The sequence below is a fragment of the Euprymna scolopes genome, chromosome 7 (genome assembly GCF_053919585.1).
Source record: "Euprymna scolopes isolate OS-2025 chromosome 7, ASM5391958v1, whole genome shotgun sequence".
Lineage (NCBI taxonomy): Eukaryota > Metazoa > Mollusca > Cephalopoda > Sepiida > Sepiolidae > Euprymna > Euprymna scolopes.
In genome coordinates, this window is record NC_136488.1 from 13,839,627 (window position 1) to 13,861,621 (window position 21,995).

A 21,995-nucleotide genomic window follows, 5' to 3' on the forward strand; every position below is an offset into this window, starting at 1 on the left:
GTTGTTGTTATATTTGCAAATGTATCAAGATAGTCATGTATGCGCCTTAGATAATTGAAGAATAAGATCACAACAAATAAATTTTATTTAGTTGACAAGAAGGAACACAAAAAAGAATCCATTTGTTTTGGTTTTAAAAGAAACAAATCATTATTTCACCCATCTAACAGCTGAAAACGTCTAATCATGTCATTGAAATAAAATTAAACAAATTATTTTTAATGTTGCTTTGTTTCTTCGTCTCAACTAAATAAACAAATATTAACAGATTTTTGCCTTATTTTATTCATTTATTTATTAAGTATACAAAACTTTAAAAAGAGTAAAGAAAGGGAATTAAAAAAAAACGGGGGTTGGTACAGGTCGTTTGGGCGCCTTTTTTGCTTAATGGATTGTTTTCATCTTCGTAGATCATTAAACATTTTTGTTTTAAAATACTGAACATTATTTTCAATGATCCTAGCAGCAGCAGCTGATGATTGTTTTTGTTTCGTAGGTGCAAGGAGACAGACACTTTGTCATTAGCATCTGATGTAAAAAAGAAAAGGAGAAATAAAAAGAGAGGATTTGCTTAAGTTGTTTTCACAATGGCGTTGTTGAATTATGGTCACCTGTCTACTTGTTATCACTGCACACTGTAACAATCGATTTACCATTCCAGGTTGACTTCAGTTGTTCAGGGATGTAATATTCCACCTGGAAAATAATGAAAAACAAAAATTTATACAAAATATGCTTATATAAATTTTACAATACAAACAACATGCTTAAGTACAACATATTTGTGGGATAAAGTTATGTTTAAAAAATAGTTTTAAATAACCCATCTCTCTTAGTTATTTTTGACTTTCCACTTATCCTCTCTCTGGTATTTTGTCAGCATTGCCATCTAATTTACATATGTGTGTCTGTACATACCATACCAAAAACACATATGTAAATTAGATGGCAAAATAATCCATCCGTTACCCAATATTATTAAGAATATCATTTCAGTTCAAAAAATAGTAAAATCAATTTGAACCCTAGTTTCTATCTATGGGACTTTGATCTCAATGCTTATACCATCAGATGATTGACTTAGGATCTATGACCCTCTCACCACTTTCACATAGGATTTACTTCAGGTTTGTGGCATATCACACACCATTCCAAATATTATTTCAGTATAATAAAATTTTTAAACAATTTAAAAACATTATTAAAATATATGAACATATTCTAAAACTTTATTTCAGTTCCCCTTGACAGTTTATATGTAAAAAAAGCAAATATAATTTTAACAAAACATACAAAAATTAGAAAATAAAAATAAAACAAGCCTTTGTTTTAAAATTGCCAAAAAAAAAAAAAAAAAAAAAAAAAAAAAAAAAAAAAAAAAAAGGAATCAAAACATCACTAAAGAATTATGGGTATTTTTAGAAAAAGTTAGGAGTTTCATCTTGGATTAGATTTGATGGAATTATAAAAGCATTGCATGTTAAACATTTTCGTGCAAATAAAAAAAAACAGCAACAAAGAAAATGATCTTACATAATCTCCATTTTCTTGTGGGATAAGAACATTTATTTCAGAACATTTTGCTGTAACAACTTCCGTATCCAAAGAAGTTTTGCTCAGGTAGACCATGCAGCCATCCGTCTTTTCAATACTCACTGTTGGAACTTTACCTGTCACCTGACAACAATAAAAAAAATATACAAGTCACTGCAAAAGAAAACAATATTCTGTTCAATTATAAGTGCACAAACTTCTATAACCTCATATTTTTATATACAAATATACAGAAGCTGTTAAATAATACTCAGCAGTAATACGATTTAGAAAGTTACTTATGCAGCTTTGCCAATATGAAGATAGATGTCTGACTGGTCAATATATTCATGCAGAAGATGATTTAGTTTGATTACAGTTTAAACATAATAATGCCCCCCCCCCCCCCCAGTTCCGTGGTGATGTGCATTTCTGAAGATAATCATAATCAATTCTAAGCTGAGGAAAATGGATCAAATCAGAGATAAAATTAATCAAATATTGTTAGTTGTGGTCACTTCCTTTATCTTATGAAGACATTCCAACTGTTCAAGAGGAAAATTATCATTAGATTTAATTAAATAATAAATGATTTAAAATATGAAAACTTCTCAATTACTTTTGAACTTTTTTTTTTTTTAATTTGGTATTCTCATTTGAACAATTGTTTCACTTTGATCCATGTTGTATGGTTCAGTTGTGTTTTGATCTGTAAAGTGAACAATTCAACAGCAGCAATAACAAAGTTCAAATGAACCAAGCTTCGTACAGTATGGGAGGCTATAGCAATAGCCACTAGATATATCTAAGGCCTATGATAGGGTTTGACATGATGATCTTTTCATGAAAATTATATATGATATTACTGGACGAACATAATCAAATCCTTAAGAGGAAAGTTCATGTTATGCTTCGTGATCATATGTCAAAGCAACACGATATATCAGGTGTGACACAAAGGTTAATCCTTGGACCTTTATTATTCTTGATATTCATGACATTTCTGATACAATTGTCTCAGAGATGGTTATATTTGTTGATGATACCATGCACTATAACAGACTCAAGGAGAAAACGAATGAACACATATCTAAGAATATCCTTCAGTCTAGTGGAATGGACCCGTAAATGGATGGTAACATTTGATGCTTCCAACTACTGATTGCCATGGCTAATGATACGCTATCTGAAAGCTCTCTGTTCAAGCTCCTAGTCTTAATATTCAGAGATAACATGAATTGAAACAAATACATTGTCATTGCCAAGGCTGCTGTGAAGAAGGCAGGTTCTTTCTACCATGCTAGAAGGAAAGTATCCTGTATCTCTACAAAGCCACCATTCACCCATGCATAGAGTATTGTTGTCACACCTGGACTGATGCATCTGCCACTCACACTAGTAACCAAACTCCAGCCTCTGTCTCATTACCAAAATCTTGCATCTCTGTGCCTGTTTTACAAATATTTTAATGAAGTGTGCTCTGATGAACTCCAGGCACTTGTACCTCCTCAATGTAAATACTCCCGATTAACATGAAATCCCATCGCTACACCATAGAGATCCCAAGATGAAGAAAAGTTTCTTCCCTCAGACTGCTAAACTTGGAATTCCTTCCTGGGTCCCTGCTTCTATGCAAAAGGTCAAATGTAATGTGAACAGCTATCTTGTCGCTCAACTCCCTACATAGTATCCCTGTAATTGTGGTCCCAACTAATTGCTCCTTACATTAAGTGTGCCTTGTTTGGGGTAAAATAACAGCAAAATCAAAAGTTGCCAGACTTATGTGAATAAGAAAATAAAACTTGAATCGAAGTTACTAATCAAAGAGTGTTAAACCGCTTTAATAAATAGAATTGAAGTTTTCATATCTTGGTATGTGAATCTATCAGCTTTAATTAATAGAATTAAGTCATAATCACAACATTTTGGTTCAATCCATTCTGGTCTCGTCATTGCTTCAGTGAAAGGATTGCTTAATTAAATAATATTCAAGTTTAACTTTTACACATGAAACTCAATTCATTTTGTTGGTTTTCTTTTTACATGTGTGATAGATTATGTTGATCTGTCATGCTTAAGTTTGAAACAGCATTATGTCGATCTGTCATGCTTAAGTTCGAAACAGCATTGCCAAATGTGCAGATGCCACTAGGCACCCTCTTTCTTGCCTTGCCAGAGTTCAAAATTGACTTTGCAATCGACCCTTTTCTTGCATAAGAGATGTTATCAGTCTCCCCCCTCCCTCCATAAAGCATTTACAACAAAAACTCATCCGTTTTTTTTTTTTCTTCAGTTTAAAAAGAACTTCCATGAACACAGTTTCTTTTCAAGAAGTTTCTGTCCAGCTAACTACAACATGGTCATTTTTAAGTTCAATGCTAACAAATTCTAGTGGAGCCATTCTCTGAAATAATCAATTCCAATTGCTACCCAATTCACCAATCAGAGATAAGAACAGTAATCTCTTCTCTGTGAAAAATTAAGGTTATTTATTTGACTAGTTGGCTTAGAGATATGATTTTCTTTTTTACAAAGGAGTCACCATTTACCAAGGCCTGGAGGCCACTTGAGGATAAGGGTTAATAAGTGTACATTAGTCAATGGGAAAATGCCAAAGTAATCATTAGTAGTGGGATTTTGGCAAATTGGATTACTTAAGAGGATGACTGATCAAGAACTTGTTTACATTGGACTTGAAGACAACCATAGTCAGTTGGAAAGTAGGAAAACAGAACAGAGTTCCACAGGTGTGCAGTTCTAAGAAAGAAGCTTTGTTCATGGAATCTAAGTTTAGGTTTAGGCACAGATAAAGAGTGGGGGGAAATTCTTGATAGTGGTTTCAGCTAGAAAAGGTTTTTGTGAAAGTCAGGCTAGGGGGAACCATAGATTGGAGCTCAGATGAGCACTTGCCATAAAAATAATGATAAAGCAGAGACAAGCTTGCAACGTCTCTTCTGTGAGAAAGAGGTCAAGAGGGTAGAGAAAATGGCCTCTCCCACTAGGCTAAGAAGTATTTTGAACTCTGTTAGGGCAGATTAAGATCTTTCTAGCAGCTTCTGCCCAGATGTGGCAACAGTACTCGATCCTTGGACGTACCTGGCTCTTCTACAGATAGAGAATTGCATCAGCAGTGAGATATCTACTGGAGCGGTAGAATGATTCCACCATTTTTCCAGCAACCTACTACAAAGTGGTGATCCTTCGTGCAAGAACCCATATAATATGATGCAGAAGTCTGGATGTAACCCACATAATTCATTTGGAAAAGTGTCACAAGAAGTATTAAGGCATAACATTTTGCACGAAAGAAAGTTAAATGATACACGAGATTTGTCTGAGTTTTGGACTTTTGCATCAACCTGTATCCTTTAAGAAAGGATACACAATAAATAAAAACGGTACAACATTCATTTTTCTTGGAGGTAACAACTCATGTCCCTCCATCATAGACATGAAAAATCTTACCTGTGTTTTTACACTTTGACAGTTGATAAACTCAACAGCAGAAATCACATCATCGAATACAACGCCAGTTCTTTTACACCCATCTGTCACGTGGAAGAAAAAAAGATATTTAATTAATATTTAACTCATCATTGCTGTCAATAAATAAAAATAAAAAATTGTAGAGTTTGGATTTTTTTTTTTTACAGAATGACACTCTTCCTATCTTCACTCTTATTGCTGGTCATCTTAAGATTGATTTTGATATTCATATTTTACAATGAATAAACAGAAAAAGATGTCTATTTATCCATCCACATTGTCATTATAATAAAACAAATATTTGGTTCATTTTAGACAACCCATTAAATTTCACTATTTTCAGATATAGTAATGCCATACATCTGGTTTATAGAATGTTGCAACCCATGTATCAATCAACAGAAAATAATAAACTCTATTAGGTATCAACTGAACAAAGAACAAGCTGAACAAAGCAATTTAGTAATTGTTAGGATGAGTAAGTCCCGTGAGATCTTTTAAGTTTTCATGAGAAAATGGCAACATTTTTCAAATATTTTCAAAGAAAGATAAAAAAATGCACTTTTTCTTTGAGGTTAAAGACTTTTAAAGTTTCATCACTATTTGCATAATATCTTCTATTTTTTCCCACCAACATTTGTTTTTGCAAGTTAACTACAACATTATTTTAACAATAATCTCTTAAAACTTTAAATAAAACTTTGTTTCTCTTTTCTTTATCTGCCTTCAGAGATACCCTTCCCTAAAAAAAATAAAAAAACAGTAGATTTTAATTTCATAGCAAAAAAAAAAAAATGAAATAAAAAAAAACTAACATTTTGTTACAAAAATTTTTTGCCAATAAAAAAAACAAAAACAATTTCAGCTAATTTGAGGATGAGATTCATTTAAAATAGATTTGATGTTCCTTTTCTTATTTTTTATCTCCATGAGAAGTGAAATGCAAGCAGAATTTGAATGAAGTTCCACTTAATAAAATATCACAAAATCAAGTGATATATGCTTGAATGGAATCATTCTTATCATCCATCTCCTTGACAACCAATGCTAAAGGAATATCTACCTTACTATTTACCAATTTCACTAATAAAGAACAATGTCTGGATTTTGGTAATTACCAAAATTATTCATTTGAACAAGTGAATTGAATCGAAACGCTTACCAATAACGATGGAATTGATTTTCCCACTGATTTGGATGGTGCATTGCTGACAATTATAAACATAAACAGTTTGCTTGATGGTTGTGTCTGTGATGGAGATGCTGTGGTTGCCTTGGTGATTCTCCTTAAAAACAGAACAAAAAGACAGTGATATCATCATATTTGGTTTAACACCTGCTTGAAATTCTGGCTTGTGTTGGATTATATAAAAACAATGAAAATCTATTTTTCATACATGTTTCCAAGGAAGCATGCGGATCAATCAGCCATTGTTGAAAATTTTTATGAACAAATATTTTGAAAAATATTCGCTAATAAAGATTATTTTAAACTTTAAATTTCACAATTAGAAAAACAAAGCAAAACTCATGTGGCCACGATAGAAAAATTCAAACCACTAACACTAAAATCTTACACAAAAATAACTACATAATGTTTAAACATCCTAGAAGCGCTATTGATGGCAATAACATGTTTTCCACAATTAAATTTAAATACATAAATATACAACAATTAAAAAAAATCAATAGACAAACATAAAAAACAAATTAATAAAAATATAAAAATACATAACTGATTAAAGCACATTTTATAAACTACAACCCAAATATCAGTTGAGATTGCTCACCATAAAAAAACATTGGATTATTTAAGAGGATAATACTGCAGGCATTAATTATTAACATCAGACAACAGAATAAAATCATTCATGTAAGAAAGATTTATACCGAGCGTTTATAGATGATCGTTAATTCATAACCATGCTGTGACAAAGTCTGGACAGATAAAACAAAGAGTTCAAAGATATTGAAATGTAATTTTGATGATGGTTTGTTTTACGGTATATCAACCATCTATGGTTTTAATGTTAAATAAAATTCTATAATAATAATTAGATTCCTAGAATACATTTCTTTCAGAATTCATTGCTCCTACAGAACATTAATCTGCTATTTAAAAAATTTGCTTTCAACACGACTGACCCTCAGCCACTGCTTTCTACTATCTATTTGGGAAGAAAATAAAAAGGAGAAATAAGGTTGTAATTGTTAGGATAATCAAGTGGAGACGAACTTAGAGATACTAGAGCAGGACATGACCTCTGTTTGATCCAATCAGGCCTCTCCGATCTTCTGTCTAGAGTGTTACAAGTCACCAGACCATGGAGTGTTCAACCAGTAGGATCAGGTCCAAAGATGTTACACGTTGCCACCTATGGCCTACAGGTTCTCAGTTTTCAAGGGGATTTTACCTCTCTGCATGGGGATGCATGCAGTTAGCAACTCTGCAGCCTTATGAACTGGTCAGTAACTAAGGAGTATTAGCACAGAAAAAATATTGTAACAATGCAGCAAGGTGATGTTCTAAGCTTTAAAAGTACATTGTGCAAAGAAACAAAATAGTCAATGATGTCTGTTTCAAAATACTAGTAAATATTGACGTTTTTTTTTCATCAGCAATTCTACAGACAAAGACTAAAAGAAATGTTAAAAATTGATTGTTGGTTATTTATTATTTAAGCATTCTATTTACAAGAGTTGTCATCGTACAAGAGTTATCATTTTGTGGACAAACCTGCATGACTTTAAACATTTTTATCTTATTTTTATATACAGATGACACTTAACACTAGAACTATGATATGCAGTTACCTACATCACAGGTTAAAGCAACAAAACTTATCTATAAAGAGAAAAAAAAATAATCATAGATAAAAGCTATTAGAGAACAGTCTGATGATAATAAACTTACAACAATCCATTTTTTGTCTTGAAGTTCCAAGATTGGCGTTTTTGGGGCTGGTTTAATTGTAGTACTAGCAGTTGGCTTGAACGGTTGTGGACCTGAAGTAGTTTTGTAAGGAGCCGGCCCCTTACGCAAAGCGGGGTTCTTATGGGTCTTCATGTCATCAGTTACTTTCTTCAAATCTGAAACAAAAGAATCAAAAAAAAAGAATCTCAAAAGCAAAAACAAAATTAACAAATAAGATAAGCTGATCTACCCATTTCAGAAATAATAGATTTATCCAGAAATGTTGAGGGAACGATTTGTGGCAGTTATGGCTCCAGAATAAGGATGTGTATTTTGTAGCATACTTTTTTTTTTTTTTTTAATTACATCCCACTGTATTTGCTTTGATTACTATCGGCCTGCAAGGCCACCACACCAAGTTAGGAACATTATTTTTCTTTGGTATAAATGTAATCTGTTTATTATAATCATAGATAAGATTATCCAGTAGCTATTGTTATCAAAATTAGATTTGTTTCAATATTGTGTTATATCTAACTAGATGAAGTACCAACATTCATGTGAAATATTTAAATGTGTCAATTAATGATTGTTGACAACTTAAAAATATTTTGTGTAAACAATTTTTTTTGTTTTTGGTTTGTTTTAACTTAAACTGCTTTCATGAAACAAAATATGAAAATAAAAAAAATGTGCAAAATTTATTGATAAAAAAAAATGTTATTTGAAATTACTTATCAATAAATTTGATAACGTGAGCTTTGTTAAAAATTTATCAAAATTAATAGATTCTATTTCATTCATGGTTGTGAAACTGAAGTTTAACAGCTTTGTTTTTCATATTTAAATTTTATATTTTAAATAATTTGGATTAGTACTAGAGAAAAGTGGACAGATAATGTCTTATATTTTTAGAACATTAATTGCAAATTTAAGATGAAAAGATGATGGGAATTTCCAGGTTTCAGTTTTCTTTTCTTTTGAATATTTTTATTTCTTTTCTTTTGAATATTTTTATTTCTTTTCTTTTGAATATTTTTATTTCTTTTCTTTTGAATATTTTTATTTCTTTTCTTTTGAATATTTTTATTTCTTTTCTTTTGAATATTTTTATTTCTTTTCTTTTGAATATTTTTATTTCTTTTCTTTTGAATATTTTTATTTCTTTTCTTTTGAATATTTTTATTTCTTTTCTTTTGAATATTTTTATTTCTTTTCTTTTGAATATTTTTATTTCTTTTCTTTTGAATATTTTTATTTCTTTTCTTTTGAATATTTTTATTTCTTTTCTTTTGAATATTTTTATTTCTTTTCTAATTGGATGCTATTTTCTTTTTGCTCAGGTTTGAGTGAAGATTATCTCTATTAAAAGATTTTTTTTACCATTAAAAATGGTTATTAAAAATAAATACATAACAAGGTTACAGATATTTCAGAGGGTTTTTTTTTTCATATTTAATGTCAATATTTTATTTCAGATCTATAGACATATACAGATGTAAAAACGTAAATACTTTTAAGCATTTAATCTCCTTCCTTAAAAATACATACAAAATACATTTGATATCTAGCTGTCCCAAAATTTCTGAGATTAGCACCTTACCAATATCAATAGTCAAATTTATTGGTTTATAGATACCACTTTTCTTTTCAGTTAGAAGAATTACTTTTTAAGAAAATAAGAATTCTCAATCATTCCTTAGTCTTATGCTATACACAATAAATATGGAATTTTCAGCTCTAAGAAAAAAAATTGAAGTTTTTATATCTTCAAGAGAATTTTTAAAAATGAGTGAATTTTGCAAAAGTTTTTTAAGTTTTTCTTTTCTTATATATCAAATTTGATGGCATATAAATTATCTCCTTCAACCAAAATTGATTAAACAACTAGAATTTTTCAGATTTTATATGAACGACTTGGGTATTTGGTAGTATTAGCTTTTAGTAACCATAAAAGACTAATAATGCTTTATTTTATATATATACTAGCATGGATACCCAGCATTGCCTGGGTGGACATGAAATTCGGTTTTGACAGAGTTGCTATACTAAACATATTGAGCAACCCCAAGAAAAGAATGGAAGAATTAAGTGACAACCTGCCCTGCCCCCCCCCCCAAATGAATCAAAACAACTTTTGTTTCAATAAAAATAACAGCGAGTACCCATGCGACCGAAAAAAAAAATATATATATATATATCTCCGCTGAAGGCAGGCCTAAACCTGAAACACAAAAGAGGGAAAGAAAGGAAATTTGCCCACCAGATCACGACTTATGTCATGACCCCGAAAAAAAATAAACATCAACGTGTACGTGACTTGCAAAAATAGTGTCGCAAAAAGTGTCCCCCCCCCCCCCTGCAAGAAACGGTCCAGTTGACCAGCACAGAATTAATTTTTTCTTTTTTTTTTATAATTTTCAGATATTATGCGCCAAGGGATCGCTCTTTCAAATGGTATAGGCTTCCACCTGGTCCAATGTTGCCAACAAAACCTTTTAGCAGACACACACAAACCGACATTTGAGGTTTTTATATAATAGAAGACTACAAGTGGCACTACAGGTGGACAACTGGTTTCTAAAAAAGATCGATGTCAGTAATAATAATTCAAAATGAATTAAATATATTATCAATATAAATCAAATTTAAATAAAACTCTTAAATAGAACACTTAAACAATTCTCTTGTTAGAAACAATAACTTGCAGCTATTTAGTAAAATCAATTTTTCTTAATGTAATATGCAAATCAGGTTACCTCTTAATCGTATATTTTGCAAGAATCATGCTTTATATATAGAAATAAATGAAATAGGAAAGTAATGGACATTTTGTATATATTAATCAAATTGTGAACAAACATAAAAACAAAATACAAACAGACAGGAATACAATCTTTATAGATATGGGGGAAATCGACTTTGTCATAGAGATACATTATAAAATGGTAATACTCAACTCAGATAAAGTTGTATCTTCAATGCTTTTAAACATGTCAGAAAAAAAAAAAAGACTAAATCAAAGATTTGAAAAAAAGTATTTGTTGCAATTATTCTTCATTTTTCATGCATGTTTCATGGACTGAGCTACAGAGGAAGAATATTGGCAATGGTGGTAACAAAATTCTTCAAGAGAATATTTGGCATCTCCTAGAGAGACTATGTCACTCATGAAAATGTTAATTACTACAAACATTTGCTGACCAGTGTGTAGAAAAGGAAGCTAGAATGGCAAGGGAACATAATATTGGATAATTGAAGATCCAAAGTGCAAGGAAAGACAAGGTGGAAATAAACAAAAAAGATGAACTGATGACATTGGTGAACAGACAAGGAAGAACTTTTCCACAAGCAAAAACTTACAACTGCTACAAGTGACGACTACTTGTACAATACTAATCTTGGAGGACCACCGTCTCGGATCTTTGCTGGTTTCAAGGCTAGAACTGATTTTGATGACTATACTTATAATTCTTCAAGTTTAGCAATTGGACAATGAATACAAAAAAAGCAAGAATGTTGGTTCTATGCTGGACAGACTTGTTAAATCAAATGAGAGATAATGAATAGTGGGCAAGCCTAAGTTTGGTGCAAGTATTTTACCTTGAACTGCATTGAAATTAATATCTGGAAAACGCGGTGTCCAGGCTAAAAATAAATATTACAAAGGATAATTGCATGCAATCCAAAACAAAAACAAGTGAATGTGTGTCCCGGACAAAGTGTGGATTTATAACCAAGACAAAATGTCATGTTGTATAGCAATCCACATGGTAATGATTTCTGTTTCTCTTGAACAAGTCCTAAAATGTCATTGTCTTCTGCGTGACAATATATGTATGTATGCAGGGTTGTTAAATTGGAAAACATTTTTTATTTAAATCAGATTTTCTTTCATTTTTGTATAAATGGTATGCAAAAACAAAAAGCAAAGATACAACGAATAGCTTGAGATTATCAAAGATTCAGTGCATTGCCATATTATTAGCAATGTGATTATTTTAGTTAAGTGTAGAATGATTGCCACAATTTAACCTAGTTTCACCTGTCCTCGTGCAAAAAAGAAGATATTTGATTGGTTGAGTTTTAGTCATGTGACTTGCAACAGAGATATTTGAATTGTCAGTTTAACAATTAGTGAGTAAAAGACATGCAACGTAAAGTTCGACTAGATAGGTGATTAGACATTTATGATGATGATCTAATCAGAAGAAACAACTCATAAATAAAGAAATGCATCCACAGTTAAATTAATAAAGTATTTCTTTTAAAAATAAATCGGTGCTTGTTGTCTTATGTATGTATGAAAATGTTCCAGTTACTTCTCTCAGATAACTGGAGAACATGATTGACAAAGATCTGGAGAAGTGAAAAGCATACATAGTCCCACTCCTCCATCCCCATTAAAAGATTTAAAAAAAAAAAACGTAATGCATTAATGGCAAATTGAAATATATCACATTGTTGTGAACCAAACAAAAATGTGGATGAAGACAAAGGAGATCAAAATGAGATGGGAGAGGGGGAGTAGGAGCAAGTGAAGAATAGTTGAGGGAGGTTAACAAATTGTTCTGTTGGGTCCATTATTGACAGCAGAGGTGTGGAGTAGACAAAAAAAATAGTAATTGCAATCAGGTTTACCTAACACAGAATTTCCTTCATAACTGAAAAAAAACAAGCAACATCCGTGACTTCAACAAACTTATCACAAACTCTGATGCCAACAAAGCAACTGGTCTTGATAATAGTACTAAAGAAACTGCAACCCGAAATAGCTTACAAAGCTGTTTGATTGTGAGATCACACAGGATCAGTGAATCGATCGATAATGGCTTCGTTTCTAAGAAGATAGCTTGATATATCAATGGCTTTTGATAGTATTTAACACAAATGTTTGCTCCATAAGCTTGTTAGATATAGAATATCTGGAAATGTCTTCTCAACCATCAAATCCTGTACAGGTCTATAAAAGATATTAAGGGTCAAAAGTCAGAAGCACATAGCATTGACATGCCTCAAGAACCATTTTGAGTTCAACCTTTTTCTCTGATCTTCTTACAAATCATAGTCGGAGATCATTCGTTGGCATCTAAGCAAAAAAAAACATTTATGACATTGATGATTAGAATGTTTTTGCTTTGCAACTTGAAGCACATTGTACAATGTGGAAAAAAAAAAAAGGGATTTGTTACTTTTAATGTCTCTACAACCAAAACTCCCTCTTTTCACCATCAATGCTTGGATCCTCACTTCTTAGCTAAAATGAATGGTTCATTCTTAAAAGGAACCCTCTTTCTTTAATAAGCTTTTAGGATCGACTTTCATCCTAGACCTGAAATGGAAGTCATATCAAATCTGTTGCTAAGGTTGCAAGAAAAATGGTTGAACTATTCTACCGCTACAGAAAATACTTCATCCCTGATACAATCCTCTACCTATAGAAGAGCCAGATACATCCAAAGATGGAATACTGCTGTCATATCTTCCTGTCTTGACTAAGTACAAAAGCGACTTTGAAATCTAGTGGGTAATAATCTTTTTCACAGAAAAGATTTTTACTGTATTATGTTTATGCTAATTTCTTGTACCCCCTCCCCCTCATAAAATATTCACAACACAACCACACCAAATAACCTTCTTTTCTCTTGCTTTATGAAAACCCAAGTAAAACTTTCATAAACAAAGTTGCTTTCCAAGAATATTCAGCCTGTGGAGCATGATATCACTGACTAGAGCATGGTAATTTTCAAGTCTAATCTAAACAAATACTTGTTAAACTGTCCACTTAGATAACCAATTCCTCTTCAGTAATCTGCTCAAACATTATCATCCCCCTGACAACTTCTTTAATCATTATCCTTGAGTGGCTCCCAAGCCTTGATAAGTGATGACCCATTAATAAAAAGTAAAAAGCTGTTTACTCTAAAAATCTCCTGTTTCTATTAATAAAAATATTAGATCGGATAGTGTGTGTGCATGCACATTCAAATAAATGTGATTTATAAACTTAAAAAATAAAAAATGAATAATTTATTTAAAATAAGAAAAAAAAGAAATAATTAAGAATTTATAATTGTTTTCTTTATCACTCTGACATAAAAAACAAAACCAAGGAGAACTACGCATTGAACAAGTAAACTTATCGGATGACATTTGATTCGTAACACGTAGCAACAAACACATTCCAAAATGTGAGACGATTCGCGTTTTGCCACACGCATTACTTACTTTTTGTGATGTCAATTCCTTTACTAATATCCTTGAACAAAGCATCCCTGGCTTCAGATTGATCATGCTCCGAAGCATCATCATCTGACATTGGTGGTGGTGGAGGAGGAGGTGGTGGTGGAGCAGTAAAACCAGCTGGGTCAGATGGTGGCATCTTTGCATCTCCTCCCTAAAAAAAAAATTAAAAAAAATGTTTATAAATCGTAAAAATGCACAACAAGTAATGAAAACACATTTCTTTAATAATAGATGCAATTGTTTGTGGATAGGTGTCATGACATGAGTTATCTTTCCTTCAGATTAGCCAGGAAGAGTTACTTTACTTGAATAAAATGAGTTCGTACGATTACGATGCGACCCTAGTAAACTAAAACATGCTTTTGTGTTGTCTCTCGTTATTTAATATTTATACTAACACAAACTTTAACAATGCGCTAAGATAAAAGATATTTTAATTCTGGGTAACTTTGATATTGGATAGTATTTTTAATGCTAGTTTGTGCCAGCAATTCAAACAGCAACCTTATAATACAGCTGGATCTTATGACCAGCTAAATATTTACAAAGAAGTATAAATATAGGATTGAATAAAGTATAAAAAAGAAGTAAGGCGGATGGACATTAGTGGGGAACTTATTTTGATATAGTGTTGAATGACTTGCACTAAAAATAATTGAAATTTTTTAAATTTCTTTAAATGTAGCATATACAGTGAAGCAACCGTCATGTTAAAATGTTGCTACGTAGCCATTCCGTTATTGGTCAAGTTGATCTAGTTAAAACCAAACGAACCTTTTCTGAATCGAGAGTAAAAGTCAACTAGGAAGGTCATCTGCTTTAAAGGTCATTTACAAGATTCATGAGGCGAGAGAAGACAAATTCAGAATAAACATCGTCAGGTTTGAATTGTTCGAAATAGTTTTAGTCTTGTTATCCTGAAAAACTCCAATCAGAAATTTGATTTGCGCCAGGAATTATTTTTTTTTTTAATAACAAGTCACCACTTAGGAAGGCCAAAAGCTACTTGAGATGTTTTTTTTCTAGAATGCAATAGAAGACAATATCACAAGTCAAAAAAAGTGTAAAGTAGATGAAAAAATATATTTATTAATTTATTTGCGAACTGTTATTCTCATCTTCATAGTTGTTGTTTCACCTGAAGAAGGCCAGAGGATGAGTTGGCTGAAATGTTATGAAACAACAACAATGAAGATGAGGATAACAGTCTGCAAGTAAACAAATTACTTATCTCAATGATTTCAATAATAAGAAATAATATGTAAAAATAAAGTAAATAAGTATTAGTATATCAGTAGAATGAGTAACAGCCGATTCCATAGTCCATAACTATATCCATTAGGCCTATCATGTGCACCCAGTTTCAAATCGAACATCTTATGTTTAAGATGTTTGAAATGAGAGCAAGTTAAAAGTTCAGAATAAGGAATGCATAATTTTGAGTTGCTTTCGATTCTATCATAAAAATGCATAAGGAATGCATAATTTTGACTTGCTTTCGATTCTATCGTGTTAGGCAAATTCAAAAAAAAGGGATTTACCAAAATATGAACAGTGAATCAATTGTGCTGATGTTGCAGAAATTCTTTACACTAAACTCCAATTTCTCAGCTAAGTTGAGCAGCAGACATTTTTATGGAATTATTTACAACTGAATGAATGGAACAAGTTTGGCTTAAAAATTATTGAGGCAAATGATGAAGTCGTATACGTGGTTGGCTTTAAATAACAGATGCTGAAAGTCGAACAACAAAAACAGTAAAAGTAAATAAAACGTGTTCACTGCTAATATTTTTCTCATGTGCATACAAAAATATCGAATATCTATTCAACATTTTCATGGCATCAGAAGATGCAGTTTTTATTTATAAAAATAAACTTACATTTGAGTGGGGACTTTTATAGTGTGAATGTTGGTAAATTTTTTGCAGATCACTAATTTATTTCATTCAACTTTATTTCAAAATTTAAGATGATTATCCTCATCTGTGTTTTGTTTTTAAATGTTTCAGCTGTTATACTTTCCTGGCTTCTTCAGGTGATTTTTGTTTTTTGTAACATTCCAGGAATTTTAAGCTGAACTTTTTCTTAACCTATTGGACACACATCCTACTTAATAAAAGGAATCGATTAAGGAATATTCTAGAGTGAATTCAATGTAAGGGTTGTGAGTTCAATCCTCGATGAAAGAACCTAAGAAATTTAAATTAACCGAAATACAATATCTAAGACGTGAAATGCTAAATGAGAACAATCTGACTGAGGGGATTTTTCCCCACCATTTGCACGTGAGGAGCTTCTATTTGGAATCATGTCTACAGGGAACTATAAGGGGGGTTGAGCTGCAAGATGTCGGTTTGCATTAGATTTAAACTTCTGCATGTTAGTATGTTACAGAAAACTAAAATAGACACCAAATTCAGAATACTCCGAACGTATGTATGGCATGTTCTATTATACGGTTGTGAGTGCTGGACAATCACCAACACCACGAGGAAGAGACTAGAAGCAACTGAAATTTGGTTCCTGAGGAGAATTTTGAAGATATCCTGGATAGAAAAGAAAACAAACCAGGAGGTATTAGAAATGGCAAACACAGAAAGGTCTCTAATAAGAACAGTATGAAAAAGACAAATGAAGTTCATGGGCCATGTCTACAGAAAAAGCGGAATAGAACAGATTAGCTTAATAGGAAAAATCATGGGTAGAAGCAGAGGACAATAGCAAGAAACATATGTTGACAGTCTGAATACCTGGCTAACATCAAAAATGATGAGCAACAATGAATTCATGAATGCCTTGAGAGAGAGAGAGAGTCATAGCCATCAATACTTGTACCAGGTAGAACACTACTTGATGATGATTGATGTTAGTATAGCCAGGGAATCAAGTAACAGGGAGGGAATTCCAAAGTCTAAGAGTTTGTGGGAAGAATTTTGGAACCTCAAAAATGAAGGAATGGGATTTTGTTGTTTGTCGGATTAGTCATGAATATTTATGTCAAGGGTGCACAAGTTCATCAGAGCACATTCTATTAAATTATTGGTAAAACAAACACAGGGATGCAACATTGCAGAGATGGGACAGAGGTTGGAGTTTATCAATAGTGAGAAACCTCTTAGATTTGAGACTCAGTTTTGGACCCTGTCTAAGAGCAAGTGACTATACGAAATATAGGATATTGTCAGGTGTGAGTAGTTTTCCAACATGGTAGAGAGAATTCACAAAAATACAATGCTAGTAAGTTGCTAGAATCTGTATTAAATACAGAAGTAATCAAACATCTCAACAAAAATAACCTTCTTAGTGACACTCAATATGGTTTCCGTTCTGCTAGATCTACAGCAGATGTCCTTACAGTTATATCGTATAGGATTAGCAAATCTCTCGACGGTGGCAATCTTTCTAGGGCAATTGCTCTTGACATATCTAAAGCCTTTGATAGGGTATGGCATAAAGGTTTACTTCATAAGATCGCTAGCTATGGTATAGCTGGAAAAGTCTTCTCAATTATTAAATCATTTCTTTCTGATAGATTCATAAGAGTAGTAGTTGAGGGGCAAAAATCAGAAGCTCACAATATTAATGCCGGTGTCCCTCAGGGATCCATCCTGGGCCCAACTCTTTTCCTGATCTACATTAATGATCTTCCAAATCATATCCTTACATCATTTGTAGACATTTATGCTGACGACACTACCATTTATGGTACCACATCTAAGACAGTAAACGAGCAAGTTCTCTCCAATTCTCTCTCCTCTGATCTTGAGCACGTAGTACAATGGGGAAAGGAGTGGCTGGTTACTTTTAATGCATCTAAAACCAAGCTTCTCTCTTTACATCATCAACATTCTAATCCACATTTGTCATCAATTGAAATGAATGGCTCTCGTCTTCAGGAGGCCTCAAGTTTTGACAAGCTTCTGGGCTTGACCATTACTCCTGATCTTAAATGGAACACGTATATCAAATCTGTTGCCAAGGCCGCTGGAAAAATGGTGGGATCTTTCTATCGATCCAGTAGATATCTCACTGCTGATGCTATTCTCTATCTATATAAGAGCCAGGTACGTCCAAGGATGGAATACTGTTGCCACATCTGGGCAGGAGCTGCTAGAAAGAACTTGTCCTGCCTTGATAGAGTTCAAAATAGACTTCGTAGCCTCGTAGGAGATGTCCTTTTCTCCTCCTTGCAACCTCTATCTCACAGAAGAGATGTTGCGAGTTTGTCTCTGATGTATCGTTATTTTCATGGAAAGTGTTCAACTGAGCTTCAATCTATGGTCCCCCCTCGCCAAACTTTCACAAGAAACACTCGTCTAGCTGTAAACACTATCAATAATTTCCCCCACTCTTTATCTGTGCCTAAACCTAAACGTAGATTCCATGAACAAAGCTTCTTTCTTAGAACTGCACGCCTGTGGAATTGTCTTCCGTTTTCCTGCTTTCCGGCTGACTACAATATGGTTTTGTTCAAGTCTAAAGTAAATAAGTTCTTGATGAGCCGTTCCATATAAGTTATTAAATTTACCAAATTTTCATTACTAATGATTACTATATTGACCAACTTCTACTGTACACTCTTTAACCCTTATCCTTGAGTGGCCTCTGGGCCTTGATAATGTGGTGATGCCTTTGTAAAAAAAAAAAAAAAAAAAAAAAAAAAAAATGCTTGTGTCGGAATTTACAAAAATAATTCTCTAGAAAGCAAGTAATGATGCGAAATGAATGTAAAAAGGGAAGAAATAAAGTAGAGACATAGAATCTAAGCGTTCGATTTGAAATCCTGATTATGACAAAAACATCCAAGACGGAAGAGTACACAGATTTAAATGGCGTAAACACAACAGCCAAGATAAGTAAAAAATAATGTTAATATCAGAAGTGTATTTTAACACTTTTTGTTTATCCTAAATTATTAATCGTAAACCATTTTTTAGAGTTGGAATTGTTAATGATCTGCCGGCGAAGAAAAACAGACATATATGGTCTTGTGTGTATGAAAACGAACTATATTTCCATTCTTTGTAGCAGAATAATTGATTCTCAACAATTTTGAATATCCGTATTTGTGGAAGAGACATGGAATTGATTCTGAAATGACAAATATTTCAGACTTCCTCAGCATCAAGAAGAGGATGATAAAAATGATGAGAAAGCAATTTAAAGATTCAGGATTTAACTAGAAAACAATATCAGAGAGAAAACCATATCAGCAATGATATGATGCTGCCGGAATGCAGAAGTTCATTGTCTGAAGATCATCAACAATGAACTACCGTTTCTTTCTGATGAGCCTAAAGCTGAACATCAATGACTAAATCTGTATTCTAAAACAAGTATTAAAACCTTGGATCAACTAGGTAGATAGATTGTATATATGCATCATGACTCAATGACATCACATCAGCCAGAGATTTTTGTCAACCACACTTCACCTGCTGGTCTCCTTGATTTCTTTGGGGGGGGGGGCATGGTGGAAAAGGACATCAACAGTTATTATGGGTCTAAGTCGAGACGTAATGATTCTGAGGTTGAGTTATGGCTGTCATCAAAAGCAAACATGGTTTAACAAATTATAAAGACAAATGAATCCAAGATTGATAAGTAAATTGATTAATAAATCACAATAAATGAAACTATTGCTATTTTTATCAGCTGCACCATTATGTGAATGTGTGTATAAATAATGGTCCAATCAATATTTGTTCACAAAATTTTTTATATATATATATATATATACACACACACACACACACTAGGTGTTTTGCCCATTTTTAAAAGGCAAAAGTTTGTAACCCATTAATTTCATGCACTTCATCATAGCAATGGTCCATACAGCCAGATTGGTCCAGTAGTTGTCAAGAAAAAGTGGGGTTAACAAAGATATATATAACACACATATACCCTTGATTCTTGTTTTTAAAAATGAGATGCAGAGGAGTGTCGGCTTCAATTGTTAGTATAAGAATGGGAGTTGCTATAAAATTAATGGAGTAAATCACTACAGATATTTAAATCGCAAATTTTACATAAAAGGTTTCAGCTACTGGACATTATATAATTTACAACCAAATAAACGTTTTTAAATGTTTTTCTTCTCATCAACAAAAGCGTAGAACCTACAAAAACTAAAAGTATCAACATGTTTGCCAGCTGAGTCTTTCAAACCATTAAAGAATTTAAAAAAAAACAAAAGAAACACCAGAGATAATTAGAACTGAGAGACATGATATTCATCATAATAGACTAAAAGTGACAAAGAAAATATAAGAATGAGACGTTGTTGTATGAAACCTAGATGCTGTTCAACTGAACCAAGAGAAATTCAATATCACTTCAAAGTCTTCCTGTCCATTTTTTTTTTCCTTAGGATTTTGTCTTGAGCTTGGCTTCACTGAATAATAATTATGAAAAAGAAATGGATTCAAACGTGTGGGGATTACCTAAAAGACTTTTTTACTTGGATTCAAGAAACGGAAACACAAAGATGAAATTACAAAAACAGCATGAAAAGCAAGTGAGGCTTTAAAATTGAGAACTTTAATAGAAAAAAAATTAGTTGGAAGAGAGTAGAGAATGAATACGCAGTAGAACATGAGTGGCGGAAATAAAGCGGGAAGAAAAACTAATTTAAAACCATTTTTTTTTTTACCTTAAGGGTTCAGAAGTAAGAACTGGATCAGCAGTCTGTTTTGTTACAAATAATATATAAGTCATCACACACACACACACACACACATATATATATATATATATAAGTTAAGTAAAATACAATGGTAATAAAAAGTGTATAATCAGAATTATAAATAAATTAGAATACCTGTCCCAGGACAGGTAAAATTACCCCTCTCCACTCCTGTAATACAACAATTCTGCACCAGTTTTATATACCCTCACATAGATTAAATAAAAATATATTATTGAAACTTTTTTTTTTTTTTTTTTTTTTTTTTAGAATCCTTATTCAATTTTTTTTTTTTTATTTTTAATCAAAATTCATTTCACGATTTGGTTTTTAGGGTGCTGGAGCATATTGTGAAGCAGATGTATCTCAGTGCTCACTCAGCTTTGGCCGGAACATGATGTCAACAGTCGGATTATGCCAATCAACTGCTCTGATTTAGCTGCTGTCAGCCAATCACAATGTGGATCGCTGAATGACAATGCAGCAGCATCATTCATACACCTAGCAAACAACTTTTGGATAAATATTGGAAGAGAAAAAAAGAACACTAGTTTTTATATGCAGATTATGGACAGTACAAACATAATGAATCTTTAAAACCTTCTTTTCCAATTAAAAAAATAATATTTTATACAAAAAAAAATACTTTCAAAAATACTTGGAAAAAAATAAAACAATTTTTTTCCAGTTTTCCTTGACAAAAATTTTTAATACGTAAAAAAATATGGCAAAACACATTTGAAAAACCAAAAAGTTTTTCTTTAAATCTTTTTTTAAAAAATTATTTGACCCAAAAAAATTAATTTTTGCCTCTTAACCTTTTCCTAGCAGTTGAAAGAAATCTTCTATATATATAAAAGCAAAAATGTATGTGTGTATGTTTGGATGTCTGCTAAAAACTTTCGACAGACGCGACGAAAATTCACAAACTCGGTATCACATCGAAGCTCTGTCCTTTGCTCGAAAAATATCAAAAAATTTGCCAAAAACGTTAACTTTTTCACCCTGAAATCGACAATTTTCACGGTCCTCTTGTGACAATGACCGATTCTAGCCATGCGTCAGATGACGTCGTGACCTGATTTACTTTAAATAGTTGAAAAACCTAAAAAATTTCATGTACGTCGC

At 32.2% G+C, this 21,995-nt stretch overlaps 1 protein-coding gene across 8 annotated transcripts in view; it reads right to left on the bottom strand.

Moving 5' to 3' along the window:
• Positions 1–269: 269 nt before the first annotated feature.
• The window catches only part of LOC145279608 (adenylyl cyclase-associated protein 1-like), a 169,397-nt gene continuing 147,671 nt past the window's right edge, over positions 270–21,995 (bottom strand). For all 8 annotated transcript variants that reach the window (XM_080130789.1, XM_080130795.1, XM_080130792.1 and 5 more), the window contains 6 exons: positions 14,162–14,330; positions 7,934–8,109; positions 6,182–6,305; positions 4,999–5,081; positions 1,534–1,677; positions 270–696 (listed from right to left, as the gene is read on the bottom strand). In XM_080130789.1, coding sequence (XP_079986915.1) covers positions 616–696; positions 1,534–1,677; positions 4,999–5,081; positions 6,182–6,305; positions 7,934–8,109; positions 14,162–14,330 — 777 coding nt within the window. In that variant the 3' untranslated portion in view covers positions 270–615. The remainder of the gene's footprint in view (positions 697–1,533; positions 1,678–4,998; positions 5,082–6,181; positions 6,306–7,933; positions 8,110–14,161; positions 14,331–21,995) is intronic.